At 41.6% G+C, this 26806-nt stretch overlaps 2 protein-coding genes and 2 non-coding genes across 7 annotated transcripts in view; 1 reads left to right on the top strand and 3 right to left on the bottom strand.

The window, feature by feature from the left end:
• Positions 1-15307, top strand: part of CMKLR2 (chemerin chemokine-like receptor 2) — a 31411-nt gene extending 16104 nt beyond the window's left edge. For all 3 annotated transcript variants that reach the window (XM_075001412.1, XM_075001411.1, XM_075001413.1), the window contains one exon: positions 14078-15307. In XM_075001412.1, coding sequence (XP_074857513.1) covers positions 14095-15159 — 1065 coding nt within the window. In that variant the 5' untranslated portion in view covers positions 14078-14094 and the 3' untranslated portion in view covers positions 15160-15307. The remainder of the gene's footprint in view (positions 1-14077) is intronic.
• A 5921-nt stretch (positions 15308-21228) lies between these two features.
• EEF1B2 (eukaryotic translation elongation factor 1 beta 2) lies at positions 21229-26530 on the bottom strand. 2 transcript variants are annotated; one of them, XM_075001632.1, is made up of 6 exons: positions 26373-26530; positions 25895-26017; positions 23679-23802; positions 22912-22978; positions 22025-22150; positions 21229-21422 (listed from the first exon to the last, which is right to left on the bottom strand). In XM_075001632.1, exons 1-6 carry the CDS (start codon positions 26450-26452, stop codon positions 21268-21270), a joined length of 675 nt encoding a protein of 224 aa, XP_074857733.1. In that variant the 5' UTR covers positions 26453-26530; the 3' UTR covers positions 21229-21267. The 2 variants fall into 2 exon arrangements, with proteins under 2 accessions (XP_074857733.1, XP_074857732.1); XM_075001631.1 differs by having other exon boundaries at positions 25865-26017.
• On the bottom strand, positions 22382-22515 carry LOC142017271 (small nucleolar RNA SNORA41). Its single transcript, XR_012646506.1, has one exon. It is a non-coding gene; the product is annotated as a small nucleolar RNA SNORA41 (small nucleolar RNA).
• Positions 23052-23132, bottom strand: LOC142017270 (small nucleolar RNA SNORD51). Its single transcript, XR_012646505.1, has one exon. It is a non-coding gene; the product is annotated as a small nucleolar RNA SNORD51 (small nucleolar RNA).
• Positions 26531-26806: the final 276 nt, after the last annotated feature.

Here is a 26806-nt window from a genome sequence, read left to right on the forward strand (position 1 = left end):
TCCAGGTCATCAGCTGGAGGGAACGAACCTGCACCCTTAGGGGATAAAGCCATGTGCTCTGTCACACAACTGGTTGTAGAGCAGAGACTTCACTCTCCATTGGCAGTGCCTCTGAGCTTACACATAGCTAACAAAAATATGCAAACACCTCCCTAATGTTATTTTTCTAACGTGTGGATGGAAGAAGGAACCAACCCCAACCAGCTGTCACAGATGACCACTGATCAGTCAATGGCACTGGAGAATTCCTACTTCCTTGTATTGTTATCACTGGTTGGCGAGCTCAAAGCCTGGGGCCTGTGTAAAAATAAATCGCTTCTGAAGGTGTCAGATTTATGGCTGTGGCCATTTTTTGAGCTCTCTGAATATAGGAAAGATTCATTGTTTCCCTGTGACAAGTGGTCAGATGACTTCTTGCACATGACCTTGTTAGGACTATGCTAGAAGCTTTGGCTGATGTACTAATATCAGCTTTTTTGGTGGGGAGAGGGGGAATGTTTGTGGTATGTTTGACTATGTCTGCATGACAGCCTAACATCAAGATAAGCTACTCAATTTGCACTATGCAAAGTGCATAGCTTATTTTGAGTCAATTTCAAAATAGGCTATTTTGGCATGTGGCACTGTCTAAATGGTGCCTCATGCTGAAATAAAGTGCAATTTTGAGGCATCCCTGGACTCCTCTGAGAGAGTGCACCTGTTATCTCAACCTGTTTTCAGACAACAGTCATGTTTCTTAAACACGGGCAGCTATTTTGGGATACTGCTGTAGACATAGACTTTCTGACAGATTCTAAACCTTTCCAGACTGCTGTACAGCGCTGAGCTGGCACACATGACTTATGAGGAGACGCTGAGGGACTTGGGCTTGTTTAGCCTACAGAAAAGAGGATTTGATTTAATTAAAATCAATTTTATAATGCTGGATTTTATTAATTTGAATTTGACTATCCTCACCTCCCCACAAAGTCGACTTATTGTTCCCACACTAAATGGCCAAACATTGACTGTTGCAGCAGTCCATTGTGGGAACCTGTCCCACAATTCCCTCAGCCCTGTAGCATGTTAGGTATTTTCATGGTGCAATATGGGGAAAAAAGCCTTGCAAGTGGTTGTATGTGATGTCATCTTCCCACATCACATTGCCCTCATTCCCCTCCCATGGAAAGCAAACAGCCATTTTTTTTTCAGAGCGAAAGAAGGTAAAATCAGGAATCTTAGGTGAAGGAAAACCAAATAGGCTGGCTTCAGAAGGTATAGTTTTCCAGTCAGGCAACTGTTGTACTGCCCTGGGATCACCCAGGTGTCTGTCATCTTAACTGCCCTCCCCCCCCGGCTCCTTCTCCCCCTTGAATTCAGAAACATCCTCCCTGAAAATATTACAGGAACAGAGCACACCTTGAAGAAAGAGAGTAAAGTTGAGGAAAGTGCAAACCATAACAACTAAAGCCAACTCCCTCAGGCAGGGGAAAGAAGAGAATCTGTGGTGGAGGTTTTTTGGCTTCCCACTTCATTACATAGATATGTCCAATCACAATCTGCTAGAGGGGTTGAGGGGTGGGTGGGGGAGTAGGTTGAAAGGCTAGTTGAAAGGGTCCCTTTGGCAGGCTGCTTTGGTGGGGCGACACCTATAAGGACTGTCATGGTGGTTCTGGATGTCACAAGCTGCAATCTGTGGTGATGGCCAGTCCCCCAAAAAATCTTTGCTTTAGGGGAAGACTTCCCCCAGCGAGATCGACCCTGACTTAATGGTGCCTGTGGGGGAGGCGGAGCTGCCCCTGTACAAATGTGAGCCTCTCAGACAAGCGTGACCCCCACACCCTAGCCTCCACGTGGTGCAGTGAGGCAGGGACTGGCACCAGTGCTGAGGGAAAAAAAAAACCTCTTGGGCTCTCCTGCCATGTCGTTTGCAGGGAAGAAGCCACCACTCTGTGTTGGGGCTATTTTTTCCATGGGTAGATGTGATCGCCACACTGATAAGAGAAGTTTCTCAGCTTGATCCCCAAAGCTTAGCCACCACGGGCTTCCTGTTGTCTAATTCCTGTGCACCTGGAGAGCAGCAGGAGATGGAAGTGGACAACCACAAGGCACTGTGGGATACATACAGGACACACCCTAAAATCAACCTAATGGTATTTACAATGAGGACAGTGACATTGTAAAATTGAGAACTGCTTTAAAATCAACTTTATCATGAAGAGTAGACATAGGCTAAGTCTACATTTAACCAGAAGGTCGACAGCTGCTACACGATTTTTTTGGTACACAAATTGCATGCCAAAAATTGATTCTGCAGCTGTCTTCTCGGCAGATGGTATACAGGAGCACTTCTACCACTGGCCTTTCTTAATCCTCACAGCTCATGAGGAGTTCTGGAGTTGACATTGACCCTGGACTGTGCAGTTTTGCACCTGCACAAAACGGCACCCCAGAAGATCAAACCTAAATGGTCGATCTTCCATAGTCAGTGTAGATGTAGCCATAGCCTTGGGTGAAGGGAGGGATTTGATAACTGCTTTCAAGTGTCTGAAGGAGAGTTTCAAAGGGGATGGAGCCAGGCTATTCTCACTGGTGGCAAACAATCAAACAAGAAGCCATAGTCTAAGTTGCAGTGGGAGAGGTCTTGGCTGGATATTAAAAAAAACAATTTCATAAGAAGGGTGGTGATGCACTGGAATGTGTTGCCTAAGGAGGTAGTGGAATCTCCATCCTTGAAAGCTTTTAAGTCCTGGCTTGATAAAGCCCTGGCTGGGACAATTTAGTTGGGATTGGTCCTGCTTTTATCAGGGGTTTAGTCTCTGTGACCTTGTGAGGACTCTTCTAACCCTATGATATAGGAGTCTGATTTGTCTTACATACTCAAGTTTCACTGAACTTAAAAACTACTTGCTTAAAACATCACACATAAAAAGACAAAAATGTCACAGCATGCTATTAGTGAAAAATTGCTGAATTTGTCATTTTACCATATAACTATATTAAAAAATCAGTTGGAATACAAATATTGTACTTGCATTTGAGCCTGTTTTTCACTGTGAGTCTTATCATTCTGAGAGGCAGTGACACAGCAGCAACAATTAAACTTTTCTCCCTATTGAATCTATTCCTACTCCCAGGGCCATGTTAGTGGGCGGAAAGCAGAGCAACTCCCTGTGGCCTCATGAAGATAGGCTGGTTGGGCTTCGGCTTCAGATGTGAGCAGGGCTTTTTTCTGCCAGAACTCCAGAGAACAGCATTCTGGCAATTTTTTTTTCCTGGCGCTGCCAATTTTAAAAGGCATTTGAGCAGCTCTGAGCCACATGTGGCTCTTTAAAGAGCCATTTGCAGCTCCTGACACTGCCATTGCTGCTCTATGCCAGCTCCCAGCATCCTGCTGGTCTGAAAGAGGACTCAATTTAATTGGTTAAAACAAACCAACTAAACTGAGACCTATTATCAGCATGGCAGGGGGCTGGGAGCTGCCTCTGCTACACTGTATATGGTGGAGCCAAAGGGAGCCACACAGCTGTGTGTGAAGGTGAGTGAATCCTGGGTTTGGGGAGGAGGTTAAGCCTGGGAGTGGGGGGCACAGTGTGGGGCTGCAGGGGGCAGCTAAGCCACAAGGGGCTGGTTTGGGCCCCACCGGGAGATGGTTAAGTAGCTGTGGGGTGGCTCAAGCTCTGCAATGGGTGGGTCAGGCCCCATCATAGGGGGTGGGGTGGCTTGGGCCCCATATGGGTGTGGTTGGGCCTTGGGGTTGTGGGGGCACGGTCTGGGGCTTGAGGTCCGCCACCTTTTTTTGCTAGGGGAAAAGAAAGCACTGGCTGTGAGTCTAATGCCAGCCCTGGTAATCCCTTAAAAATGAAATTGACTTTGGGTAACAAGTACGATCCACAATTTGAGAACTGCTGATATAATACATAGAGCAGCATAAACAAGTCATTGTCTGTATGAAATCTTAGTTTGTACCGACTTTGCTATTTGTGTAGCCTGTTGTAAAGGCCGGCAAATATCTAAATGAGCTGGTGGATGGCAGGAAGCAGTCTGTGTACCCCCACAGGTATGCATAATTCTGTTTGAGAACTACTGACTTCTGTTGCCCAATTGTCCTAGAATAGGCACAGTTTTGTACCTCCTCTCCCACTACAAAAAGTTGTTTCACCAGTATAGCTTATTTTGCTTGATGAACTAGTAAAAGATAAACCAACAAAAATTTTCCAGTATAGTTAAAAGTGTAGCAACACTGGCATTCCTCCCAGTGTAGACTCAGTTTATTGGTAAACTTCTTAAAGCCTAGACCTGACTTTTGATACCTGACAAATCAGGTTTTTGTTCTGAATGGGAAAGATATGTAGGGAACAGCTCCTGATTAATGAGTACATGCCTGGCCTTGTTCAAAGAGAGTTGCTTTTAGCATAACGCTGTTTAGGCGATGTGGAAACAACATGTTGTCGATGATCTTATAATGCTTCGTTGCTCGGAAGGATGTAGTGAAGAGACTGCTAGAGGCCCTCAGACCTGTGCTTGCTTGAATGGTTAATTTTAACCACACCCATATCTGAAAGGGATTCTACTTAGGCATTTTGTCTATTGCATAGCCCATTCTCATTGGTCAGCTACAGTCTATTATGCAATCTGATCATTACCAGTCATCTAGCATTGAGTAGAATAGTAATCTTGATTACTAATCACATGACAAATGTAGTGGTTCTGATTCTGTTCTGCACATACCTGTGTTACACCTGTCATTCAACTGACTTCAGAAGATTTAGTCTTGCTTTACATTGGAGCAAGTGCAATCACCAGATGAAAATGCAAATTCCAAATAACTTTTATCAGGGTAAGTTTAAGAAGGAAATACAACATGTCTACGCCATCTCTCCTCTCTTTTGATTCTGAGATGATGTATATACTGCTCTGTATGGGTAGCAACCCTTCTGCCAAACTGAGATTTCCAGCTATTTATATTGTGTACGGTGACAAGCTAGCATAATGCAAACACCAAGGAAGATGAATCACTGTCCCAGCGCAGCTATTTAAAACCCAGGAAAGCCTCTTCTAAGAAATATTTCTATATCCATTAAGTACCTAAAACCAATGCAAAATGATATTCATTCATCTTTGTTTTGCTCTTGTTTATAACCATAATGCACAGCTGTCTGTGCATGGGGGTTGGTAATTCATCACTAAGCCTGCTGGGGTTTATAATCTCCACAGGTGCCTTTGTGGACCTTTTTGTTGAAGTTCCCATACCTCTAACTAGCCTGGGAGAGCTAAATCTCCCTAGCAAACTATACATAGCCCATCTGCTCTTTGGTAAACTTCATGGGTGAACTCTGTGGGGAATTTGATATGCTCTCTTTTGGGAGAGCAGAACAACTCCTTAAATAAGCACAGCAAATTTTCAGAGTCTGAAATAGTTTGCATTGACATCTCATGAGTGGAAATGGTATTCTAGGCCTACAACCATTAGACAATATTTTGAAAACTTTAGTTGCATTCTAAAATCTGATTCATCTCTGTAGCCTAGGTTTCCCGGGTATAAGAACTTCACATTCTCCACTAGCCACAAATCACACTTGTGGAATTTGAAATGGCTTGAATTCAGTTGAAGCTGTCTAGAGTGGAGCACTGATAAATATTTTTAAAACCTGGATTCCAGGAAATACTCTGAGAACTTAAGGCCTTCCCAGGATTCTGTAATACAATTCTTACTTCAAAACTAACAGCAGAGAGACAATCAGTTCTGCTCTTTCAATTTTCTCGTCACAGGATCTACCATTGTGACAACCAACTTAACTGACCTAATCTTCCCCAAGTAAATGCAGTACCCGTGGCTTACTCTACTGAATAAATGGACTTGCCACCCATATAGTCACTTTCACTTTATAGCAAACGTAGTGAAAACACATCTTCATTTGACCCATCTATTAATTTTCAGTAATAAGAGCCAAACCTGCAAGATGAGTGCTGCTCAAATTGCTGGAACCAGCTACCTGGATAACTCACTAGGGTCCAACATTGTTTGTCTTAAGAGAACTTCAATCTGTGAAGCAGTCTTCATGGAAAATGAACTGAACCCTTGGACTGATTTCAACACTGAGGCACAGGGAGGCCAAGCAGCTCTCCCAGATGCAATAGGAAATCTGTGGCATTGTCAGGAATAGAAACCACAGGACCATATTCCCAGTCATGTTTTATAACTACAAAACCATCATTCACATGACAGACAAAAAAATTTAAAAGTAAACAAGATGGCTACATCTAAACTAGTGAGTTTTTTCAAAAAACCCCAGGGCTCTTTCGAAAGATCCTGCGGAGTGTCTACATATATGTTCTTTTAATATTAAATCAGAAGACTGCAGCACTTTTTCTGGTGGCCCTCTTCTTCTCCCAGAGGAGGAAGAGCAACTTTTTCCAAAAGATCCCTTCAGAGAAAAAAACACATGTAGATGCCCCAGGGGCCATTTTTTTTCAAAAGAGCAGTCCTCATGGCACCAGATTTTTCGATATCTGGCCCATTCTTTCAAAAGAGTGGAGGCTGAGTGGATGCTCTCTATTGAAAAAGTGGATCAATTTTTGTGTGTGGATGTGCTCTTTCAAAAAGATTTTTTTCAGAAGAGATCTTACAGAAGAACTTCTTTTGAAGGATTGCTGTAGTGTAGAGGTAGCTGATGATTTGGTGGATAACCAGCTGATCGTGAGCTCCCATTGTGGTTTTGTTGCCAAAAGGGTTAATGTGATCATAGGAAGGATAAGCAGAGCAGGTTATTTTCCCTTTGTATCTGGCATAGATGTGACCACTGCTGGAATATTGTGCCTTATTGTGGTATCAGCATTTCAAGATGGATGTTGATAAAATGGAGAATGTTCAAAGAAGATCTTCAAGGATGAGAAAACATGCCTTCTAGTCTATTTGGCTTTAAAAAGGGAAGGTTAAAGGCTGATTGGATAACGGGCAGTAAGTGCATATATGGAGAAAAATATTTTTAATGAGGCCTTCTATCAAGCAGAGAAAGGTCTACACAATCCAATGGCTGGAAGTTCAAGCTAGGCAAATTCAGACTGAAAACAAAGTGTAAATTTTGAATGATGTGTGGTTACCTAGAGGAATAATTTACCATACTTCACATTGTGTTTTCCATTACTGATAACTTTAAAATCAAGATTGGATGCTTTTCTAAAAGACACATTCTAGGACTTTGGGAAAGTTTGTGGCCTTTACTAAATAAGAGGCCAGACTAGATGATTACGATGTTTCCTTTTGGCCTTGGATTCTGTGGCTATGTAAAAATGGGTTATCTACGTAATTCTACATACTGAAGCTTGACTGGGGGGATGGAGGAGCACTATGAAAGTAATATAGTGCAATGCAACTCCAGGCACTGGGCCAATGTAGCTGTGCCCAGGCTGACTTAAACATAAGTTGAGAATCTGGCTTTGGAGGCAGCTAAGGAGAGGTATAGAAGAAACACTGCCTATGGCATGTGGCAAAATCTTTTTGGTGCTAGAAACATTTATTTATTCATTCTTATTTTTAAATCCCTCCATCCCAGGATCTCAAGGCACAAGCATTAATGAATCCAGGTTCACAATGCTCCTATGAGGTAGCTTAATTTATTATTCTCCCTTTTTCAGACAGGGAAGCTGTCAGACACACAAGCTAAACTTGAACAAAACAAAGCAGCAGAAACGTAGCACTTCAAAGACTAGCAAAATGATTTATTCGGTGATGAGCTTTTGTGGGACAGACCCACTTCTTCAAAACTAAACTAAACTTGGTTCCTTCAAGCTAAACACCTACATCTCTACTTAGACAATCAAATTAAAGGGATTCAAGTTTGTAGAGGGGCTTGTGACCCTAGAATGTACCAATGGACAGCAAAGGGAGCAAGTGCTCTGCCTTCCTTTCTGCAGAAAAGTTTTTTTCCTTAAACTGTAAACAAACTCTAACAGACGTAAGCAACTTAGTCAATTTCAATATATTAAAAGCAATTTTGTAACTTGTACTCATCCCTGAGTCCTGTTGGCCAAACTTGTAACCACATTTTCCTGTTTGAGAAATATTTTCCTCCCTTCTGCTGCTATGTGCAACCCAAAGCCCAGCAGGGAATGAGCCTGCATATTTGACTCATCCAGCTCTGGCAAATGGACACGACCCGACTGGGAAGCTCCAAGTACAATCACTGACCAACCGCCTGCTCTTTTTTTTTTTTTTGCACCTCTGTTTGCAGAGAGGTGCCCTCATTAACCTATCAGTCTTCACTGCCTCTGTCTAGCTCTTGATGCTTCCTTTGGCTCTCTTCAGAGGCCCAGAAGGGAGACAGAACGCTGCACCATGTTCCGAAAGTCTTCTTGATCTGAATATGTAAATAACTAAGCTGCTTGCAAATGGCATTCAAGACCATGCTTTTGGGGCTCCTGTGCCCACCAGTCTTGTTGTGTACTGTTAATGGCTTCCTCTGTGCAGCTCTTTACATCAGCTCTTGATGGATAAATAACTAAATATGTGGAGATACACATTTCATAGAACCGGAAGGGACCCCAGGAGGTCAGAGTCCAGTCCCCTGCCCTCTTGGCAGGATCAAGCACCATCCCCCTTTTATTTATTTTCTTAAATCTATTTGCCCCAGATCCATAAATGCCCCCCTCAAGGACTGCACTCGCAACCCTGGGTTTAGCATGCCAATGCTCAAGCCCCTGAGAATCGATCAAAGACTGTCCACAGGTGGCAATGGCAACTCCTCAAACTGGCTTTTTTTCCTGACCATTAGGGCTACGTCTACACGTGCCCCAAACTTCGAAATGGCCACGCAAATGGCCATTTTGAAGTTTACTAATGAAGCACTGAAATGCATATTCAGCACTTCATTAGCATGCGGGTGGCCGCAGCACTTTGAAATTGACGCGCCTCGCCGCTGTGCATCTCGTCCAGACGGGGCTCCTTTTCGAAAGGACGCCGCCTACTTTGAAGTCCCCTTATTCCCATGAGCTCATGGGAATAAGGGGACTTCAAAGTAGGCGGCGTCCTTTCGAAAAGGAGCCCCGTCTGGACGAGACGTGAGGCGCGTCAATTTCGAAGTGCCGCGGCCGCCCGCATGCTAATGAAGTGCTGAATATGCATTTCAGTGCTTCATTAGTAAACTTCGAAATGGCCATTTGCGTGGCCATTTCGAAGTTTGGGGCACGTGTAGACATGGCCTAGCAGATGCATCTTATATATTTTTCTCACAACTCTCCTTCGTAAACAAACAAAACTTAATTTTCTAATTCTTCAGTGCCTTAAAGCACGAGGCTTTTGTGCGGCAACTCATGCATTTCTATTCAGTAGAAGGAGCCCAGGCATGTAAAAAGCTTTTACCTTTGGGAGAGTGGGGTAAGGAAATGAATTCGAGGTGTGATCTTTGGACAAAGCATAAGCTTCGAATTATAACTTCTCAAACCAGCTTGAAAATATTCCTCTTGCAAGAGAGTCTTTTGTGTGTGTGTGTGTGTGTTTGGGTTGACACTGGAAATACATAGGTAAGGAGTAGGAAGAATGAGCCTGTGACCTTAGGGACTAAAGCTATGTGTTCTACCACATGAGCTAAAAAGCTCAACAAAGGCTTTTGAGCAGAGACTTCACTCTCCCATGTTAGTGGTCACAGTGCTTCCAGGGTTACACATAAATATTGGATACATGTCTTTTCTCCTCGCAGACTGAATCGCTGAATATCTAACCATAAAAGGGATATTACCAGTAATTTAGTTTCCAAATTAAGATTTGGGAGTTCGAAGAGGCTTTACAAAACCTCATATTAAAATGTTCTCATTATTTTTAGCTTCACTTTTTTTAAAATTGTTTGGATTCCAACATTTCCATGGGGCATTTTCAACTCAAATATTGCTCCATTTGTGCTTGTTTTTGAGACCCACAAAGTCAACTGCCTGGCAACTAAAGTGCAGAATGTAACCAGCAATAGATAGTAAAATTTATTTTTTGCTTTTTTTTTAAAAATGTAGTTAGTTCCATCTAAAGTATTTGCTATGCAAGCAGTCAATGATGATAAACATAAGGTGTCATCTTTGGGTTTTTTAAAGCTGTTCTCTTGTTGGCTCACATTTGCTCTTGTTCCAGCTGTTAAGGGTACTGCTCATGTTTACAATGATCTTCTTGCAGATGATATTTTTTTAAAATGACTCAGATGGGTGGTACTTGTATCTGTACAGAATCTGCGCCCTAGAGGGATGTAGAATTTAATTACATTAATGTGTGACTTAAAATCTGAACAAATAGTCTTTTAAAAATACTTGCCATAATAACACACCAAACAAAATTATTTTGGGCTGAGTAAACTAAGAAGGACAGGAGTTATTACTGTCACCGGATGAAATGAGGAGAGCTCATCTTTGTATATCAAGTTATTCATGTTATCTGCTTGTTATTTTATATTTTTTCATCAATGTATACATTAAAGCCCTGATCCTGAAAACACTTTGTAAGTGCATTGCATTACTCAAGTGTGTAATCCCTTTGAAGTCAAGGAGCCATGCACAAATATTTGCAAGACATGGCTCTATGAGCAAAATTGTCTCTGACTTCTGCTCTCCTTTATCAGGCAAATATTAATGGAATTAAAGAAACATGGAGTCAGGCTCAAAGTCTGCATGTTGAATCTTAACACCTTCCCAGGAAAAAAATTACTCATTGACTAGGTTGCGTTCCTCTATACCTATGCAGAACAGCTGAATTCAATTGTAGGTGTAACTGAGTCTATGCCTAGATTTCCGGCTTCTATTGGGAGCCCTGAGGGAGCTGCTACTCTGGGAGACCTCTGCTGACATCCCAGTAATTCTCATTCCCAAAAGGCAGAGGGGGTTTTCCTGACTTTTGGCCCCTTGTAGACTGGCCAAATATTGGGAAAGCCTCTCGTGACAGAACTATCATCAGGAGATACACAAACTGTGCAAAGCTGTTGCATATCTTTTTGCTGATGGATCTCTTCAATCTAGACCTAGCCTTTGATGTCTTTTTTGATGCAACAAATCATTCTTGACTATAGCAGGCCTGACATGGAAGATTTGTGATCATCTCTGCTGTCCTTCAGTAGTTTATCTGGCCTCCCAGGATGAACATACTATATCTAAGTAGCCTTATGCTCCTAAACCTTTCTCCCTCTAAAACTCCTTTTCTATCATTTTATGTGAGCTCTTATTTTACCCCCCCCCTCTTTTTAGACATTCCCAGAATTATGGTCTGATTGTAAGTCCAGAAAGTGTCTCAGGAGAAGGTCAAGTTGAGAAACTGCTTGGGGAGCAAGGGGAGAGAGGGTTATTTTTGTTCTGACAGGCATCTGTAGTTGGGAATTACCAATCATCCAGTTACAGCACTTTCTATTATTCTTTGGGGAAGCTTTGTTCTTCCCTTTCCTCCCCCATCAGGTTTTTCTCAGATTACTATTTGAGTTCTTGCATCTTGTTTTTCCTTCTGTACATTATGTTCTGATGGGGAATAGCTCTTTTTTGTTGTGTCACAATTATTCTGGTAGCTATTGCAATAACTGAGGCAATGAAGTATTTCCTTTTGTTTTTCACACTTTTAATTTTTGGCCTGAAACTTACCATGCTTGGTCTCTGTCTAAAATCAAGTGCTCACCAGAGACCAAGATTGACTGAAACGTATGGGTCTAATTAACCCTTGTGTTACTTCATTTTCACTCTAGTGTAATTCTTGATTTCTGTAGGTAGCTCCTAAGCAAAACAGATAAGCATCTTGTCTCAGAGTGGTGGCTTCCCAAATAACTAGCAGTCCTTCAGCACCTTAAAGACCGATACATTTATTAAGTAATGTGCTTTGGTGGGTCAGACCCACTTCTTCCGATTATAGTTAAGCATCTGCTCCAAGTTAAGCATGTGCATAAATAATCCCTGTTCAATAAAGCAATTGAAGTCAATGGGATTTAAGCACAAACATAAGTGCTTATTTAAGTGATTTTTTCTGAATAGGGATAGACTTATGCATGTGCTCCATGGCTTAGAGAAAGGGAGAGCACGGAGCTGGTCTTGTTTTGTTCTTTAAGAAATGCCAGAACACCTTTAAAATGTCAAAAGGGACTAGAAAGGATTCATAATCCCTGTGGAGGCCAGCCTGTTAGCTAGGGAAGTCCAGATTCAGTGGCACACAGTCTAGGTAATTATAGATTCATAGTACCATACTGCTTGCATGCTGCCTGAACTAAACACGTTTGTCCACCCAATACCTTGTGAGGTAAGGAAGTGCAGGTTCAGAGGTACACTGAGGTGCAGAGAAGTTGTTAGTTGCTTAACGTCACACAGGAAGTCTCTGGCAGAACCAAAACCTGAACTCTGCTCTCAAATTCCAGTCAGCACCTTACCCACAGACCATCTTTGCTTCACAGAGAGGGGCTTCCCATCTACGAGGAGGTTATCCCTAGTCATGAACGTTAAGGATTCTGGAGTCTGCAAAGACACAGGGTATGAGAAAGCTTTGCTTCATGGCCGTAGTCAATTTAAATAGTCTAGCTAACGTGCTTACAAGGCAAGCCGCTCAAGGGCTTTTTGCCTATTGTTCTATAATATACTCTCTTTAGGATGAGCTGTATTAACTACTTTGTTCCTTTGTGGCTGAAAAAAGAAAAACAAAAAAGCAATGTATGTTGTCTGACTATTAAAAGGATAGCAGCCAGATGAAGATGTTTTGTCAAGGATGCTTCTTGTTGTGCATTTTTTTTCCTTAATAACTGGTTTTATTCCTATCAGCTGCACAGATTGGTTTTATTCCTGGGATGGATCTGTGTTCTTCCAGCACCTGTGTTAAATGCTGGCAGTGTGCTCCAGGATGTACAAGGCACAAAAGAACTCCGAGGCAATGAGGGGGCTGCACAGGGGGTCACATGCACACCTCAGCAGTGTTCCCTGTAAACTGAGCACTTTGGTGGCCACCCAGGAGAAACTGAGGTGCCGCCCAGCTGATTAGCAGAGTGCCCGGAGCCAGCAGCATGTGCGCCGCCATAGAAACATCTGCACATGCCTCAGCGTGCACAACAAAACTTATTCTGCGCATGGATGGAAATAATCAGAGGGGATGGTGCCTCCCAGGGTCACTCCCCACTTGGCGTTCACCCTCAGTACTGTACTGCTCTGGGCATGGGTGGACTGCCTCCACATCCATCGCAAGTGGTGGATGCTTCCTCAGGAAGAAGAGGGCAGGAGTGGAGCAGAAGGAGGGGGCAGAGCAGGGACAGGAGAAGATGCGGCAGGGGCACATGGCCAGTGCCTCCTGGAATCCCCACACTAGTTGCCTCTGAGGCCAGATGCAGATCTTGTTTGTAAGGGATGGTTTAGGTTTATGTGGGCTTGCCTCAGTGCAGAGGCTGGCAGAGTCAGGTACTGACCCCAGTCGTGTGCTTTAGCCACATGACGTTACTGCGCGTGTATATTAAATAGTAATTTAAATGTTAATACCAGCTTTAGGGTTTACTCTCCATTGTATTTTAAAAAGCACAAAGCAACACCTCGCAGTGAATGAATCTGAACTGGGGGGCTGGCCAGATCTTCAGCCAGTTTAAATATTTAGATGGGTTTGCATCAGCTAAGGATCTAGTCTAATGCAGCTCATCCCATTTCCCATGCAAGTTAAGATTCCCAATGATTTCCACAGGACCAGGTCCAAACTTAGTGACATGTTTTTAATAATAAATAATAAAAAATACATTCATTTGGGATTTTTTTAAAGGGACAGTGCCAGGTACGTTTTGTTTTATATACAGGGTTATTTTGATTTCTTTATAGGTTTTTAAAAGACTGTTATAAAAATGGCATTTGTCATTTCTTGAGATTTTGTAAGTTTCATTGTAAATAGCAACTTGGACCAGATGTGAATGCTCCCCTGCAGTTTCTGCAAATCGGTAAACGACTGTGCTCGCTTTGGACAGCCGAAAAGTGATAACTTGAAGCAATGAAGCTCAAATTTATTTCTGATGTCCAAGACCATACATAAAATTATGGTGGTATTTAATAGTAGTTAATGTGTCTTAGAAAACAAAGATGATTTAGCCTGAATGCTTCCCTCAATACTTCCAGTTCCTTTTCTCCACAGAAAGTAGCCGTACATCCATGGAGTTTCCTGAAATGATGCTGATTGAGGATTTTGACAACAACTCCTATTTCTATGAGTATCAGGAAGATGAACCATCCCAGTCCCACATCAGTGTTGCACATGGGATTTCCCTTACGTTATGCAGTATGGCTTTTCTCCTGGGTGTGCCAGGAAATGCTATAGTCATCTGGTTCATGGGGTTTAAATGGGATAAATCAGTCAGCACTCTCTGGTTCCTCAACCTGGCCATTGCAGATTTCATTTTTGTTCTTTTCCTGCCTCTCTACATTACATATGTGGCAATGGGCTTCCACTGGCCCTTTGGAAAATGGCTCTGCAAGATTAACTCCTTCATTGCTTTACTGAATATGTTTGCTAGTGTCTTCTTCCTGACCTTCATCAGCCTCGACCGTTATCTCCGCCTGGTGCACCCTGTCTCTTCCAACAAACATCGGACCCTAAGGAACACCCACATTCTGAGCGTGATTATTTGGATCTCAGCTGCAATTATTGGTGCCCCTGCCTTGTACTTCAGAGACATAACTACGATTCACAACTTCACCATTTGCTATAACAACTTCCATCCGCATGATAAAGACCTCATTCTGATAAGGCATAATATTTTCATCTGGGTGAGGTTTGTGTGTGGTTACCTCTTTCCCTTACTGACCATGGTCCTTTGTTACTCATTTCTGATTCTTAAGGTGAAGAGGAGAACCATGCTGACCTCCAGCAGGCTTTTCTGGACCATTCTTGCAGTCATTGTGGCTTTTTTTGTGTGCTGGACTCCCTATCACGTATTTACTGTTCTGGAAATATCTGCTCACCATAATGTACACTTGCATGATTTGCTTGTCAGTGGCATTCCTATCTCTACTGGCCTGGCTTTCATCAACAGCTGCCTCAATCCCATCCTCTATGTTCTGATTAGCAAGAAGTTCCAAACCCGTGTCCGGGCAACAATTTCTGAGGCACTAAAACTTGCAGTCTGGGAGGTCAGCCGGTCTGGAACAGTCAGTGAACAACTGCGAAACTCTGATGGTAACCATGTGGCTGGGCAATATTGTGAAACCACTCAGTGACCACCTCTTAGTTTTTTCTCTTGCTGTATATAACCACCAGTAGAGTCACAATTAAACAAGAGAGGTAGCCATGTTATTCTGTATCTTTGAGAACAACAAGAAGTCCTGTGGCATCTTATAGACTAACAAATATTTTGGAGCATAAGCTTTTGTGGGCAAAGACCCACTTCATCAGATGCATGAGTGGGGGGGTGGTTTCAGAGGGGTATGTAAAGAGTGGGGTTCCAATAAAAGGGAGGGCAGAGCTGACAAGGTCATTCAGTCAGGGTGGAAAAGGCCCATTATCAGTAGTATGTAGTAGTATGGAGATGTTAACATTAGACTGACAATAGGCCATATTCCCTGTCTTATCTGACCTGTTTTTCCCTCTCTTCTTACATACTACTGATAATGGGCCTTTTCCACCCTGACTGAATGACCTTGTCAGCTCTGCCCTCCCTTTTACTGGGAACCCACTCTCTACATACCCCTCTGAAAGCACCCCCGCACTCATGCATCCGATGAAGCGGGTCTTTGCCCACAAAAGCTTATGCTCCAAAATATCTGTTAGTCTATAAGGTGCCACAGGACTTCTTGTTGCTCTTGAATTAAACAGAGGTATAGGTTTGCAACCAACCCACTGTTTTCTTCCATAGCTATCAATTTAATGCACTCCATTTTAGATGGCTTTTTTTTTTTTAAGGATGCATAATTAGAAACATGCTATTTGGACGCATAAAGGGCCTGAGTCAAAGCCCCTGCAACGAGTGGCGATTTTGATCAGATATAGCCTGCCATTAGTCATGTTGTGGAAATTTCAAAAGAGGTGAGTTAATATAACACCTCCATGTAAATAATAAAACTATTCCTCTGAATTACATAACATACATATTTGTTCCCATTCTGGAGCTAACACACAGCTGTCATGATCATGCTAAATTTCCAATATCCCTAAAAAAAAAAAAAAAAGCGAGGGCGGGGGGAAGCTCTCAGCTAGATCTCATCTAGATATAAGGGGAAGAAGGCCCAGGCTGAGTGGAAGAGGGTTTCAAATATGGAAAAAGTTGAACAAGTGCTGTAGATTATTGCCACAAAAAATCAACTAACGTTGTTCTACAAAATCTTAATACTGGTCCTAAAACTAGTTCATAATGGCCATTTGGTTTTTGATTTCATATGTGGAATAAAGTTAATTAACATTCTAAAACCTGCTGTCTATATTAAGCCTTTCCACTAGCGGATCAAATGCATACAAAATGCTGATGTGATTTTCACTGGAATGTAAGAGAGGGCAGAATTTGATGACCACTGGAGCAAGGGCTGCTCACACAGGTGAGGATTTGCAGGACCAGACCCCAAGCAAGGTCAGAATCTGGTATGTTTTTATTTGTGGCTTGTTTTTAGAATTGTACATGTATCGACTATATAGACAGATGCTGAATATAACTATGAATCCATGTATGCCCAGCAATGGTATATTTTCAGCCAGCTTGTATATATGCATGTATCAAACTGTAGTGCATTCTTCCATCCATTTGTAAGTTAGGTACGCAACATAGAATACCATATGGCTTTGTCTAGACAAGTGAAATTTAGATGAGGCCCTATATATAGATTCATATTTTGGACAAAGTATTTGGTCACTTTAAAATATATTTGTACAAATATAAATAAAACAATATGGCCTTTGACCATATCACTTTCTGGTCTGAATTTATTTAGTATCATGAGCTGAAGCAGTGCTAGGCTGGATCAGTACCATCTCAGGAATACATCTGAATGCTACAAAAGATGATACTGCTAACTGGGTAGGGAACCCTCTTTCTTTGGAGTCATTACAGATCCAGTGCCCTCCACAAGTTGTCACAGGGCTTAGTGTGGTGGAATATGCCTTTACCAACTATTCTACTCCCTCTTCTTTACAGGAACTCCCTGGTATTTTTTCCTCAGGTGTTAACCATCTTCTGATTTTGAATACATTATTTCTCATGCTCTTTCTTCAGCAGAAATGTATAGTTGCTGTCTGCTCCTAAAACAGCTCCTGTGTTCAGTCCAAGATTAGGAAAACACAAATCCAGTACACAGCCCTACTCAGGAGGAAGGCACATTGCATCAATGCTGAGCAGTTCAAGCTCTTATTTTGCTTAGTAAAAAGAGTTAGCAGAGAAGTCAAATAATTTTATTTTCTTTAAAAAGCTTTAAAAAAATCCACGCATAGTATTGTTAAACTATTATACTAGTCTATTTGGAACAGCAGTTTAGTGATCCACAGAACAGAAGGACATAAACCAAAATGTAGCAAGCTTCTTGAGCTAATGATAACGCTGAAATACTTACAAGAGAGATACAGAGTTCAAGACATAGCAAAATAAGAATTCCAGTTACCACCACAGGATGGGGAGAAAAGGACTGGCAGATTCTCCCAGTAATAACTCACCATCATAAATGCATCTTAACTACTACTTTAGTTTCCTCTACAGTGGGAAGATATGGTACCTAAGCCAACGAGGGCACTGAGTTCTCCGTTTCCTGAGGACAAACAGATAGAAACTCATGGAATTTGTACAGATAGTCAGAAATGGCAGGTGCTTACTCAAGTCACTATGGAAGAATGGCAGGAGTATCACATACTAGTTGTAGATGGTGGATCCTCTTCAGCAACCATACAGGCCACTGCAGGATGAACTGTCTTGAGAAGGGAAAGTGGCTGTTTGATTGAAAAGGCAGCCTGAGATGTAAGGCTAGTAACTATTAGCATATGTCTGATGATAAGCTGAACAGTCCTCTCATAAATTCAGATCATCTGTTCTGCTGTACCTAAGCAGTCTGTGAAGTTTAATACTTGGATTTTTTTGGTAGCTATTTCTTTTGCTGTTGTTATATGTGATTTTTGAATTAAGAAATGTAACAATAATTACTGGATTATTACCTCTTTCGTGAGTTTTTACCTTTAAAACTTTTGTAATCCTGATCCCAATTTTTTTCCCTCTATTGCCAGTTGTCACACCCAGAAATTACTGTGCCTTTCACTAATTCTTCTGGGGTGCTGTGTGTTGGGGGCAGAAACACACTGAGATAAATACAATACAGCAGGAGCCTTTCACTCCTCCTAAGACTTGTGAGAATACTGTCTTGTGGGGAGGCTGCTGTTGGATACCTCCTCCCGACTCCCTCTTTTTTTTACAAAAAAAAAAAAAAAAAAAAAAAAAAATTGTTGAAAATTTTGAAATGTGTACATTAAAAAAATGATTTTAAACTACTAAAAATTTCCTTCAGTGTGCAAAAAGTATTGAGATGGTGGGAGGTAAGGTTTGTAATTTTTTCCCAACTGGAGCAGATCAATGAGTTGTATGCATATATGTATAATAGCTTGGTCAGTTATACATCCTCCCCACTTCCTCTACAGCTAATAGTGTTTACTCTTGTCCAGTGCTAACTGAACTGTCCAGAAGCCATTTTTACATGATTCTCAACTCAGTATTTTCAGAGATGTAACGATTACCCGTACTTTTGTAGTAGCATACTGAACATTAAAACAGGACCATTCTATCAACAGCGCAGACTGACACTCCAGCTTGCTGGCTGGTATGGTTATCCCTGGAAGTGTTTGTGCAAGTTGTTCTTAACTGGATGGATCTATTCTTAAGCCTTGGTCTACACCAGGGAGTTAGTCAATTGCAGATATGCAATTCTAGTTATGGAAATTACATATTGATTGATTGTGCCTATTTGCACATAATAAAATGTATTCTGCCCATGGATGGAAAAAATTAGAGGGAACCTGTTCTGTGCAGCTCTCTTAAATGAGTTCTGACAGGAACTGGTGGGTGGAACATGAAAAAAACATGAGTCAGCATGAGCTCTTTATTGGAGTTAAGTGAAATGCTTCCAACTTTAAAATGTCAGGTTTCCCATTAGACCTATTGCAGTTGCAATGAAAGACATTACATTATAGTGTTGTTTCAGCTTCCAGGCAACATACCTAGCACAAAAGATGCTAAAGAATTTAAGGACTTAAAAAAATTCTTAACCATGTACAGATGGTTAAATAGTCCTGGCTGGGAAACCATTCAGGTAACATATTCCCTCAATAAAGTTCCAAGGGAAAGCAAACCCTACTGACCCTCACATGTATTATGGCCATATTCAGTTCTGATCCAAACCATCTGAACTCTGCTGAACAGTTGTGTGTTGTATATTGAACAATTTTCTAAAGTGCAGCTTAGCCCTCCTTGGCTTTTTCAGCATAATGTTCACGTTGGATATATTTTGTCCTTCCAAAAAGGAACAGACTGTGTCACTTAAGTGTGAGGACTTCAACTATAAATTATTTCTTATCCAATTAGATTGTTACCCCCAATGTGTTTATTGATTTACAAATCTGCTTTGTCTACCTGGGCACTTGGTTGAGAGGGATATGCTGCCCCCTGTGTTCCTTCTAATACTAGCCTTGTAACAAATTTTGGACAAACACTAAACTGCCCCCACTACTGTATTTTACTGTCAAATTACAGAAATGAAGGAATGCACAAGTATTTTCAATCTTAGCTATTACTGAATGCTAATTTACAGAAGGTTGGTTCTGAGTTTTTTAGGTGACAGAGGAAAAGAGCTAAGAACTTAGACCGAGAGCACTGAATAGAAACCTATGTATACCCAAGTAAGGCTTGTCCTACACTATAGGGAAAATCAATTTTAAATACATTAATTGCATAGCTGGAGTTGACAAATCCTAAAATGATTTTTCCTGCTATCCCCACATCAGAAGAAACTTGTGCCAACTCCCCATACTCCTCACAGAAGTACCAGTGGCACCCCATAGTTCACATTAGCACCACCCCACTGGGCATGTGCTAAACCTCCCCCCAAAAGATCAACTGCCAGTGCGTGGACCTGGCAAGTGTAGATGTACATGAAGATTTTTCAAATCCAAACATGAGAATAGGGTTTTTCTGCTACTTTTTAGATAACCCTATGAGTGAACACTTCAGGCTTCCTAGTAGTTCCCCTTTCAATTAATTTTCTTTTAAATGCCTCTAATACCTGCACACCTTTTCCTTTTCACTACTGCCTTTATTCTGTTTAGATAAGTGCATCTATTTGGCCATTTAAAATCTTTTTGAAGTATTCCTCTAGATGTCTGGTTATTTTTGCCATTTTGAGTTCCCTGAGGTTTACATATGATATTGTGCATGTTGTATGTATAATTTCTGTAGCTGGTTCCAATCATGCCTTTATGATTTTGTAACAGCAACGAAGGGTCCTGTGGCACCTTACAGACTAACAGAAAAGTTTTGAGCATGAGCTTTCGTGAGCACAGACTCACTTCATCAGACGACCAGCATCTGATGAAGTGAGTCTGTGCTCACGAAAGCTCATGCTCAAAACTTTTCTGTTAGTCTATAAGGTGCCACAGGACCCTTCGTTGCTTTTACAGATCCAGACTAACACAGCTATCCCTCGGATTTATGATTTTGATGCACCCAGACTTCATGACAGGCTTACATATGTAGTTCAAACTACACTTGCTTTTCATTTAGTCGTATTACTTTGAATCTTATTGGTATCTATCATCAAACCAAGACTCAAGAACATCTCTACACCTTGGATTATGTCATACAATCACAAAACTAGGGGGGCCTTAAGTAGTCATGGAGCCCAGGCCTTTGCCCTCATGGCAGGATGAAGCCTGTATGGCTTTATTTGTTCTTAGACCCGATCTCAAAAGTCTTAACAGTGTTTAACCAACCAAAACACCTGTAAGGAGTAATATTCCCATTTTCAGATGGGAAAACTAAAGTACAGACCACAAGTGACTTACAGAGTTACATGACCAAGAGAAATTCTAGGAACATTAAGTCATATTTTCTGACCTTAACTACCAAACCATTCTTCCTCACTGGTATCAGCATTAGAATTAGCTGAGTTGCCTATTTGCATATTTACTTTTTCCAAAATTACCAAGAAAGAATTCAGATGTCTGTACTGATACCATTTGTACCCTGCAGTTCACTTCAAGAGGTGAAGAACAGCTTTTTGAACTTTAATTGTACTAGATTATTCAGTGATTTGGAATAAGCAGAGGGAACATAAAACTTCCAAGTACTTTTATTCCAGATGTAGCAGGATTTAGATTTTGTTGAAAGCAGCTACATCCATTGACTGTACATAATCTTCAAAGGCTGTTATTCTCTCTTCCAACATATCTGTGCCAACTTTGTCATCTTCAACTACACACTGAATTTGAAGCTTCTTGATACCGTAGCCAACTGGAACCAGCTTAGCTGCCAAAGAAATATATTAAGTATGAATCAATTAACCAGACACCCTATTCATCAGAGCACCACTTTAACCAGTAAACTATAAAATGCCAACTAAACCAGTTCAAAATACTGAACAGCATAACATACCTGGTAACAAATGGTACACTACACTATATGTGTATAATCTATGCAAACTCTTGGCCATTAAAACTGAAGCAGACTCAAAGGCTGGTTACTGTTGCTTAATCAGTGTTTGTTATGCCACTTATGGACAAATGTTTTTCCCTTTCAAATATACTTTTACAAGGGAGGTTCACGGTTGACAGACCTTCAGATAACCTCAAGAAGTCCACATGGAAGTGAACAGGGTAAAGATCAGAAAGCTAACCAAGAAATATATCCACTCTTCTCAAATCATTGAGAAGCTCCACCCAACAACAGACCATGAACAACTTTTGAAGCTTTTAACAAAGCCCAGGGCTCGCAATCCACAACTTAACTTCCCAAAGACTGATATAGATAGATCCACAATAGCTATATTATTTCTATATATCACTAAGTTATGCCTACAACACTACCTCTGGCACGCTACTTTTAAAAACTATGGTATTTCTCTTACTTACAAGATCCCCAGACTAAACCATCTGCCTGAATGCTTCGCACACACTCCTCCAATTTAACCATGTCTGTCTCATCATCCCAGGGTTTCACATCCAATAAGATGGAGGATTTGGCAATAAGAGCTGGTTCTAAAAAGCAAAACGATTGTGAGAGAGAAAAGAGAAAGCAACATGATCTAAGAATTAATAAGATAACCTACAAGGCATTTCATAGAAATTTTCAAACAAAAATGCATCTGGAAAAAAAACAGATTAATAATGCTAATTTCCAGTTAGCGTGATAAGTCATTTATTTCCAACTTCTGCTTTATAGAAAGCCATTTGTCATGAAGACCGGTTTATTTAGAAATTTGCATCAAAACTTGTCTGTTACATAGAAAATCCTTGTCAGTTTACCTGAAAAGGAGCATGATGCAGTGTAACAGTTTATTTCCCACAGATGGAATACTGCAACTGTTACATTTCAGAACAGTTCCAGACCAGTAACTGTGGAATCCTGTATTTAAAATGATCAGGCTGTCATATTAAAATAAAAGGCTGGTTTCTAATTTTCCCTTCTTATCTCAAGAGTACCTAAAGTAGAGGTGTGTCCAGCTATTAGTGGAGAACCCAACTTTCTTTCATTTGTATCTTTAGAAGCTAACCCCAAATTAAAAGGCACATCTCATTAATGACACAATAATCTCAAAGTAGTCATTAAAGTGTGCTTGCGACAAAAGAGCTCTATCACAACATAGTGAGAAACTATTACAAATATTCTTCACCAAAGCAAATCACATCTAGCCCAGCTAATAACCTTGGTGGGGGGACTTCCTCTCTACCTTTCCAATGCATACTGAAAACTAATGAAGTGCATAGAACAGGCTATTAAACATATGTATCAGACATACTTTTGGACTTCTTGGATTCATACTGAGCAAGACGTTCTTCTCTTAGTCTCTTTGATTCTTCACTTTCCTGAAAGAGAAAAGAAAACAGCTTCATGACAGGGCAAAAAAAGAGACATTCTTTATCCCCAAATAAAATCAGACTGGCTTTTAGTCAGATATAAACAAGTCATCACCAGATCAGCCGAAAGATGGTGATTTGGTTTTATTCATCATGTAATCAGTCAGCCATAAACAAGCACCAGGCAAACTTACTATTTACAAAACTCCTACCAACTGTATGTTATGAAGGGTGAGCTTAGCTTGGCATATACAATAGTGGAGTCTTTACATGTTATTTACACCTTTTTTCTAACACTTAGACAATAAGAAAACAATTTAACTTGTTGATGTAATAAATTAAACATTTACTAGATTTTGTAGTAAGACTCCTTTCACAGATTCTGTCACCTAAAAATTCCTTCTAGCCTAAATACTAGCATGAGAATGGAACGAAAAGAAATACTGAAGTATATGATAGTATTGAGTTCATGACAGACTCTGCATAAAATTTCTTAGTATCTATAAGACTGAGTTCTATGTGCCTGAATCATTTTACCTCTTTACAGATTGTTTAGCAATGCAAAGTCACATGCATTTCAGGGCTAAGAGAATACAATTCTGGCATATATTTCAATCAAACCCTGATCTTTTAAAAATAAAAGTAAGAAAACTAATGAAAAGACAAAATAAAAAATATATTTCTAAAAAACCAAAGAAACTCTCAGTACCTCCTCATCATCGGATCCAAAGAGATCAATGTCATCATCATCTTTGCTATCTGTGGTTGCACCTGTAGCATCTTCAACCTCGACAGGACCATATTTTCCCAAAGCCTTCTTTACTCCTGGCAAGCTAAAAATGACAAAATATTAGTTTAAAATTATACTCCTAATTTCAGATACTACGATTTTTAAGATCAGTGCACCTACAGTAACAATTACTTGTGGTAGCAATGAAGTATGGCACAATTTCAAAAGTGAGACACCAGAAAAATCCCAAAAGTGCACTCGCAACAGAACATGACATTTAAACTGACAATTATTCTGGTGAATCACATGCGCACAGGCAGCTTTTGCTCTTGCAAGCAGTAGTTCCTATACCACTTGAGAGCAACCAAAATGAAGCACTTATCTGGAATTGCATCAATGGGTAGTTGCAGAGATGTGACAGAATATACTAGAGAGCCATCAGCGGCTGTTTAAACAAGTTATGACAACTAACAATTTAGTCTTAAGTAAATTTGCCTACTTTCCACCAAAATGTTTCCTTGAAAAACCTTTGCTTTTGGTTAAGATTAATTAGTAGCTCAGTAGGCTGGATGACAAGTAAATCTAGTTTTGCCACAGGATAATTGTGTCTTAGTGCATGTTTTAAGCTATGGATCTGTTTGAAAATTATTTTTTTCTAATACCTAACATATAAGCTGTTTGTATATTTCTGAAGAACAACTGGAACCTGTGAGGGGTCAAGTATTGTATACAGTACTTCTGAATTCAGGACTGTCAAATAGCTCCCTCTACTGCTTGAAAATACAGCCTTCACCCTAGTTTTCTACTGCTTCCCTAACACCTCATTCTGTGTATTTTCCACTGTGACTCTTTGTTCCTTCATTTTTCTAAAGGTGGCCACCAAAAGCAAAATTATGTTATTTTAAGCTTTAATTTCTATTTGTGACTATTTTATTAAACTGCTATGTCTTATAAACTGCAGTGGCAGAACACCACTTTTTTTAAATCACATTTCTCTGCATTAATTTTTACAGGTTGAACCTCTCTTGTCCAGCACCCTTGGGACGTGACTGGCACCAAATGAGAGAATTTGCCATACCACAAGAGGTCAATATTGTCTATCAGTATTGCCCACAATTCCACTGCTTACTGGGCTCTTAGACATGTAGGGGTAAATTACAGCACAGAACACTGAGTGCCAAGATTGATGGCTGTAAAACAAACTTTATGGAACCCTGGGAAACCTGGCCACCCCGTGCTAAGTGGTTGTCCAGCTAACTAAACACACAGTGAATTACAGATGTTGCTAGACCAGAGAGGTTCACGCTGTACTTTTTTAGTTAAATAGACTGGAACTAGTTAGATGTATTTACCTTATCAGAAATTGTAGTAAGCTTTGTTAAGTAAGTTTACAACTTCAGTCCCTTTCCAAGAACATAAACCATCACAATTGGTATAAATTAGTGGCAGCATCAAAAATGCCAGAGATTGGGAGACTGAACCACTCAACTCTAGAGGAGGATCCCTCACAGAAAAGGGTCAAGGCACAATGATGAAACAGTGTGGAGGTCTGCCTATGCTGTACCTTTTCTAGAGAGGACTTCAAGTCTCCATGGCTGTCAAAACGGCAACTTTCATGAGCACTAAATTCACTAAAAAAAGAAAAGAATACATTTGCTTTCACATTTCCCCCTCATTTTCTGGTATCTTAGCAAGTCACTAATTTATTTTACGCTTTCAGGATGACCATTTGAGTGAATGGTTTCCCAATATATAGTTGATTTCCTATCTCAAGCTGCACACTGAGGGGAGGGTCGGAAAAAGCTGGTGCATGTAAGTTTCTAATGGAAATCTACAGGGGTTTGAACTGATGAGAAATTTGTATTGAAGCCTGGTTCAAATGTAGTCCAGGAGGCACCAATTTTAATTTGCGATTTCGATCATTTACATTGGATGACTCAGCCTTATTTTAACTCCTAAAATTGAGAGTCCACACCCACGGTTTTCAACCTATTTTCCTACATACGTTTTTTCAGACACAAACAAGCGCAAACCAATTTTAAGACAAAATTGGTGGCTACGATCCCAATGAAAACACAGTCAATTTGCTGGACGCTAGAATGGAAACTGCAAAGTTTATGATGTTTACGTACTCGCCTCTAAATGGGAGTCAATCACAGACTTACTTTTCTTCTGATACCTTAATTTCCCCATACCTGGCCTTCTGCTTTTCATAGGACTTGATGTGGTTGTACCAGCGGAGAGCGTGGAACAATTCAGCAGGCGGTGGCGCAGACACGGCTTCGAAGACGGCAACGTCGGCCTGCGAGGGCACATAGCTACGGGGAAGAGCACGTCCCTGTTACACGTCAGCACAGCATGGGGTGCGTAAAATAATGCACAGCCGTTCGCCGGGCTGGCTGCAGTTCCCAGCAGCGCCGGGGGTGAGGGCCCGGGCCCGGAGGGAAGGACACAGCAGGAGTACAGTGCCCGAGAGGGTTTGGACGACAACACCCCGAGCCCCCGCCGTGAGGCGCGCGCTCAGCGGGGAAGGGGGCACGCGGGCGGGCCGCGGCACGGGGCACTCAGCGGGCTCGAGACACCGCGTGGCAGCGGCGCCCAGCGATTAGAGGGGGAGGGGCCGGACCCCCGGCAGCCGCCTCACGGCTCCCACGCCGCGCCCCGGCCGCTCACCCCTCGATGTAGCTCTTGTCGGCCAGGAACTCGTTGAGGAGCCGCAGGCCGGCAGCGGATCTCAGGTCCCCGAAGCCCATGATGGCGGCAATGGCGACGCGGCGCAAAGACCCCCCCAACCACACACACTACTCGCCGCAGGAAAAGGGAGCGCTTACTGCGCACCGAGCTTATATAGACTGCGTTGTATCCCTCCGCCGCACACCTCGTGCTGCCGTGGGGTTATCCCTCCGCAGGAAGGCACCTGGAAATAATCCCCCGCGCCTCAGCACCCGCAGGGAGGACGGGAGTAGAGAGAAGGACTAATAATGAGGATGTTCGGCAAGTGCCGCCGCGGTACAACGCGGAGATTTTAGAAAATCCCTAGAGCGGGTGAATAACGGCAATTGCCGAAGCTGCCTCCGGGGAGTGACGGGACTTACCGAGACCGTTAG

Source organism: Carettochelys insculpta, chromosome 8 (assembly GCF_033958435.1).
Source record: "Carettochelys insculpta isolate YL-2023 chromosome 8, ASM3395843v1, whole genome shotgun sequence".
Lineage (NCBI taxonomy): Eukaryota > Metazoa > Chordata > Testudines > Carettochelyidae > Carettochelys > Carettochelys insculpta.

Bases quoted from the DNA above. Each gene is read 5' to 3' on its own strand.
- EEF1B2 (XM_075001631.1), bottom strand. From the start codon at position 26,452: ATGGGCTTCGGGGACCTGAGATCCGCTGCCGGCCTGCGGCTCCTCAAC. The intron at 26,018-26,372 runs GTGAGCGGCCGG...TCTTCCCCGTAG, and splicing joins GACAAGAGCTACATCGAGGG to CTATGTGCCCTCGCAGGCCG. The intron at 21,423-22,024 runs GTAAGTAAGAGA...TTTCTTTGGCAG, and splicing joins TGGTTTAGTCTGGGGATCTT to CTAAGCTGGTTCCAGTTGGC.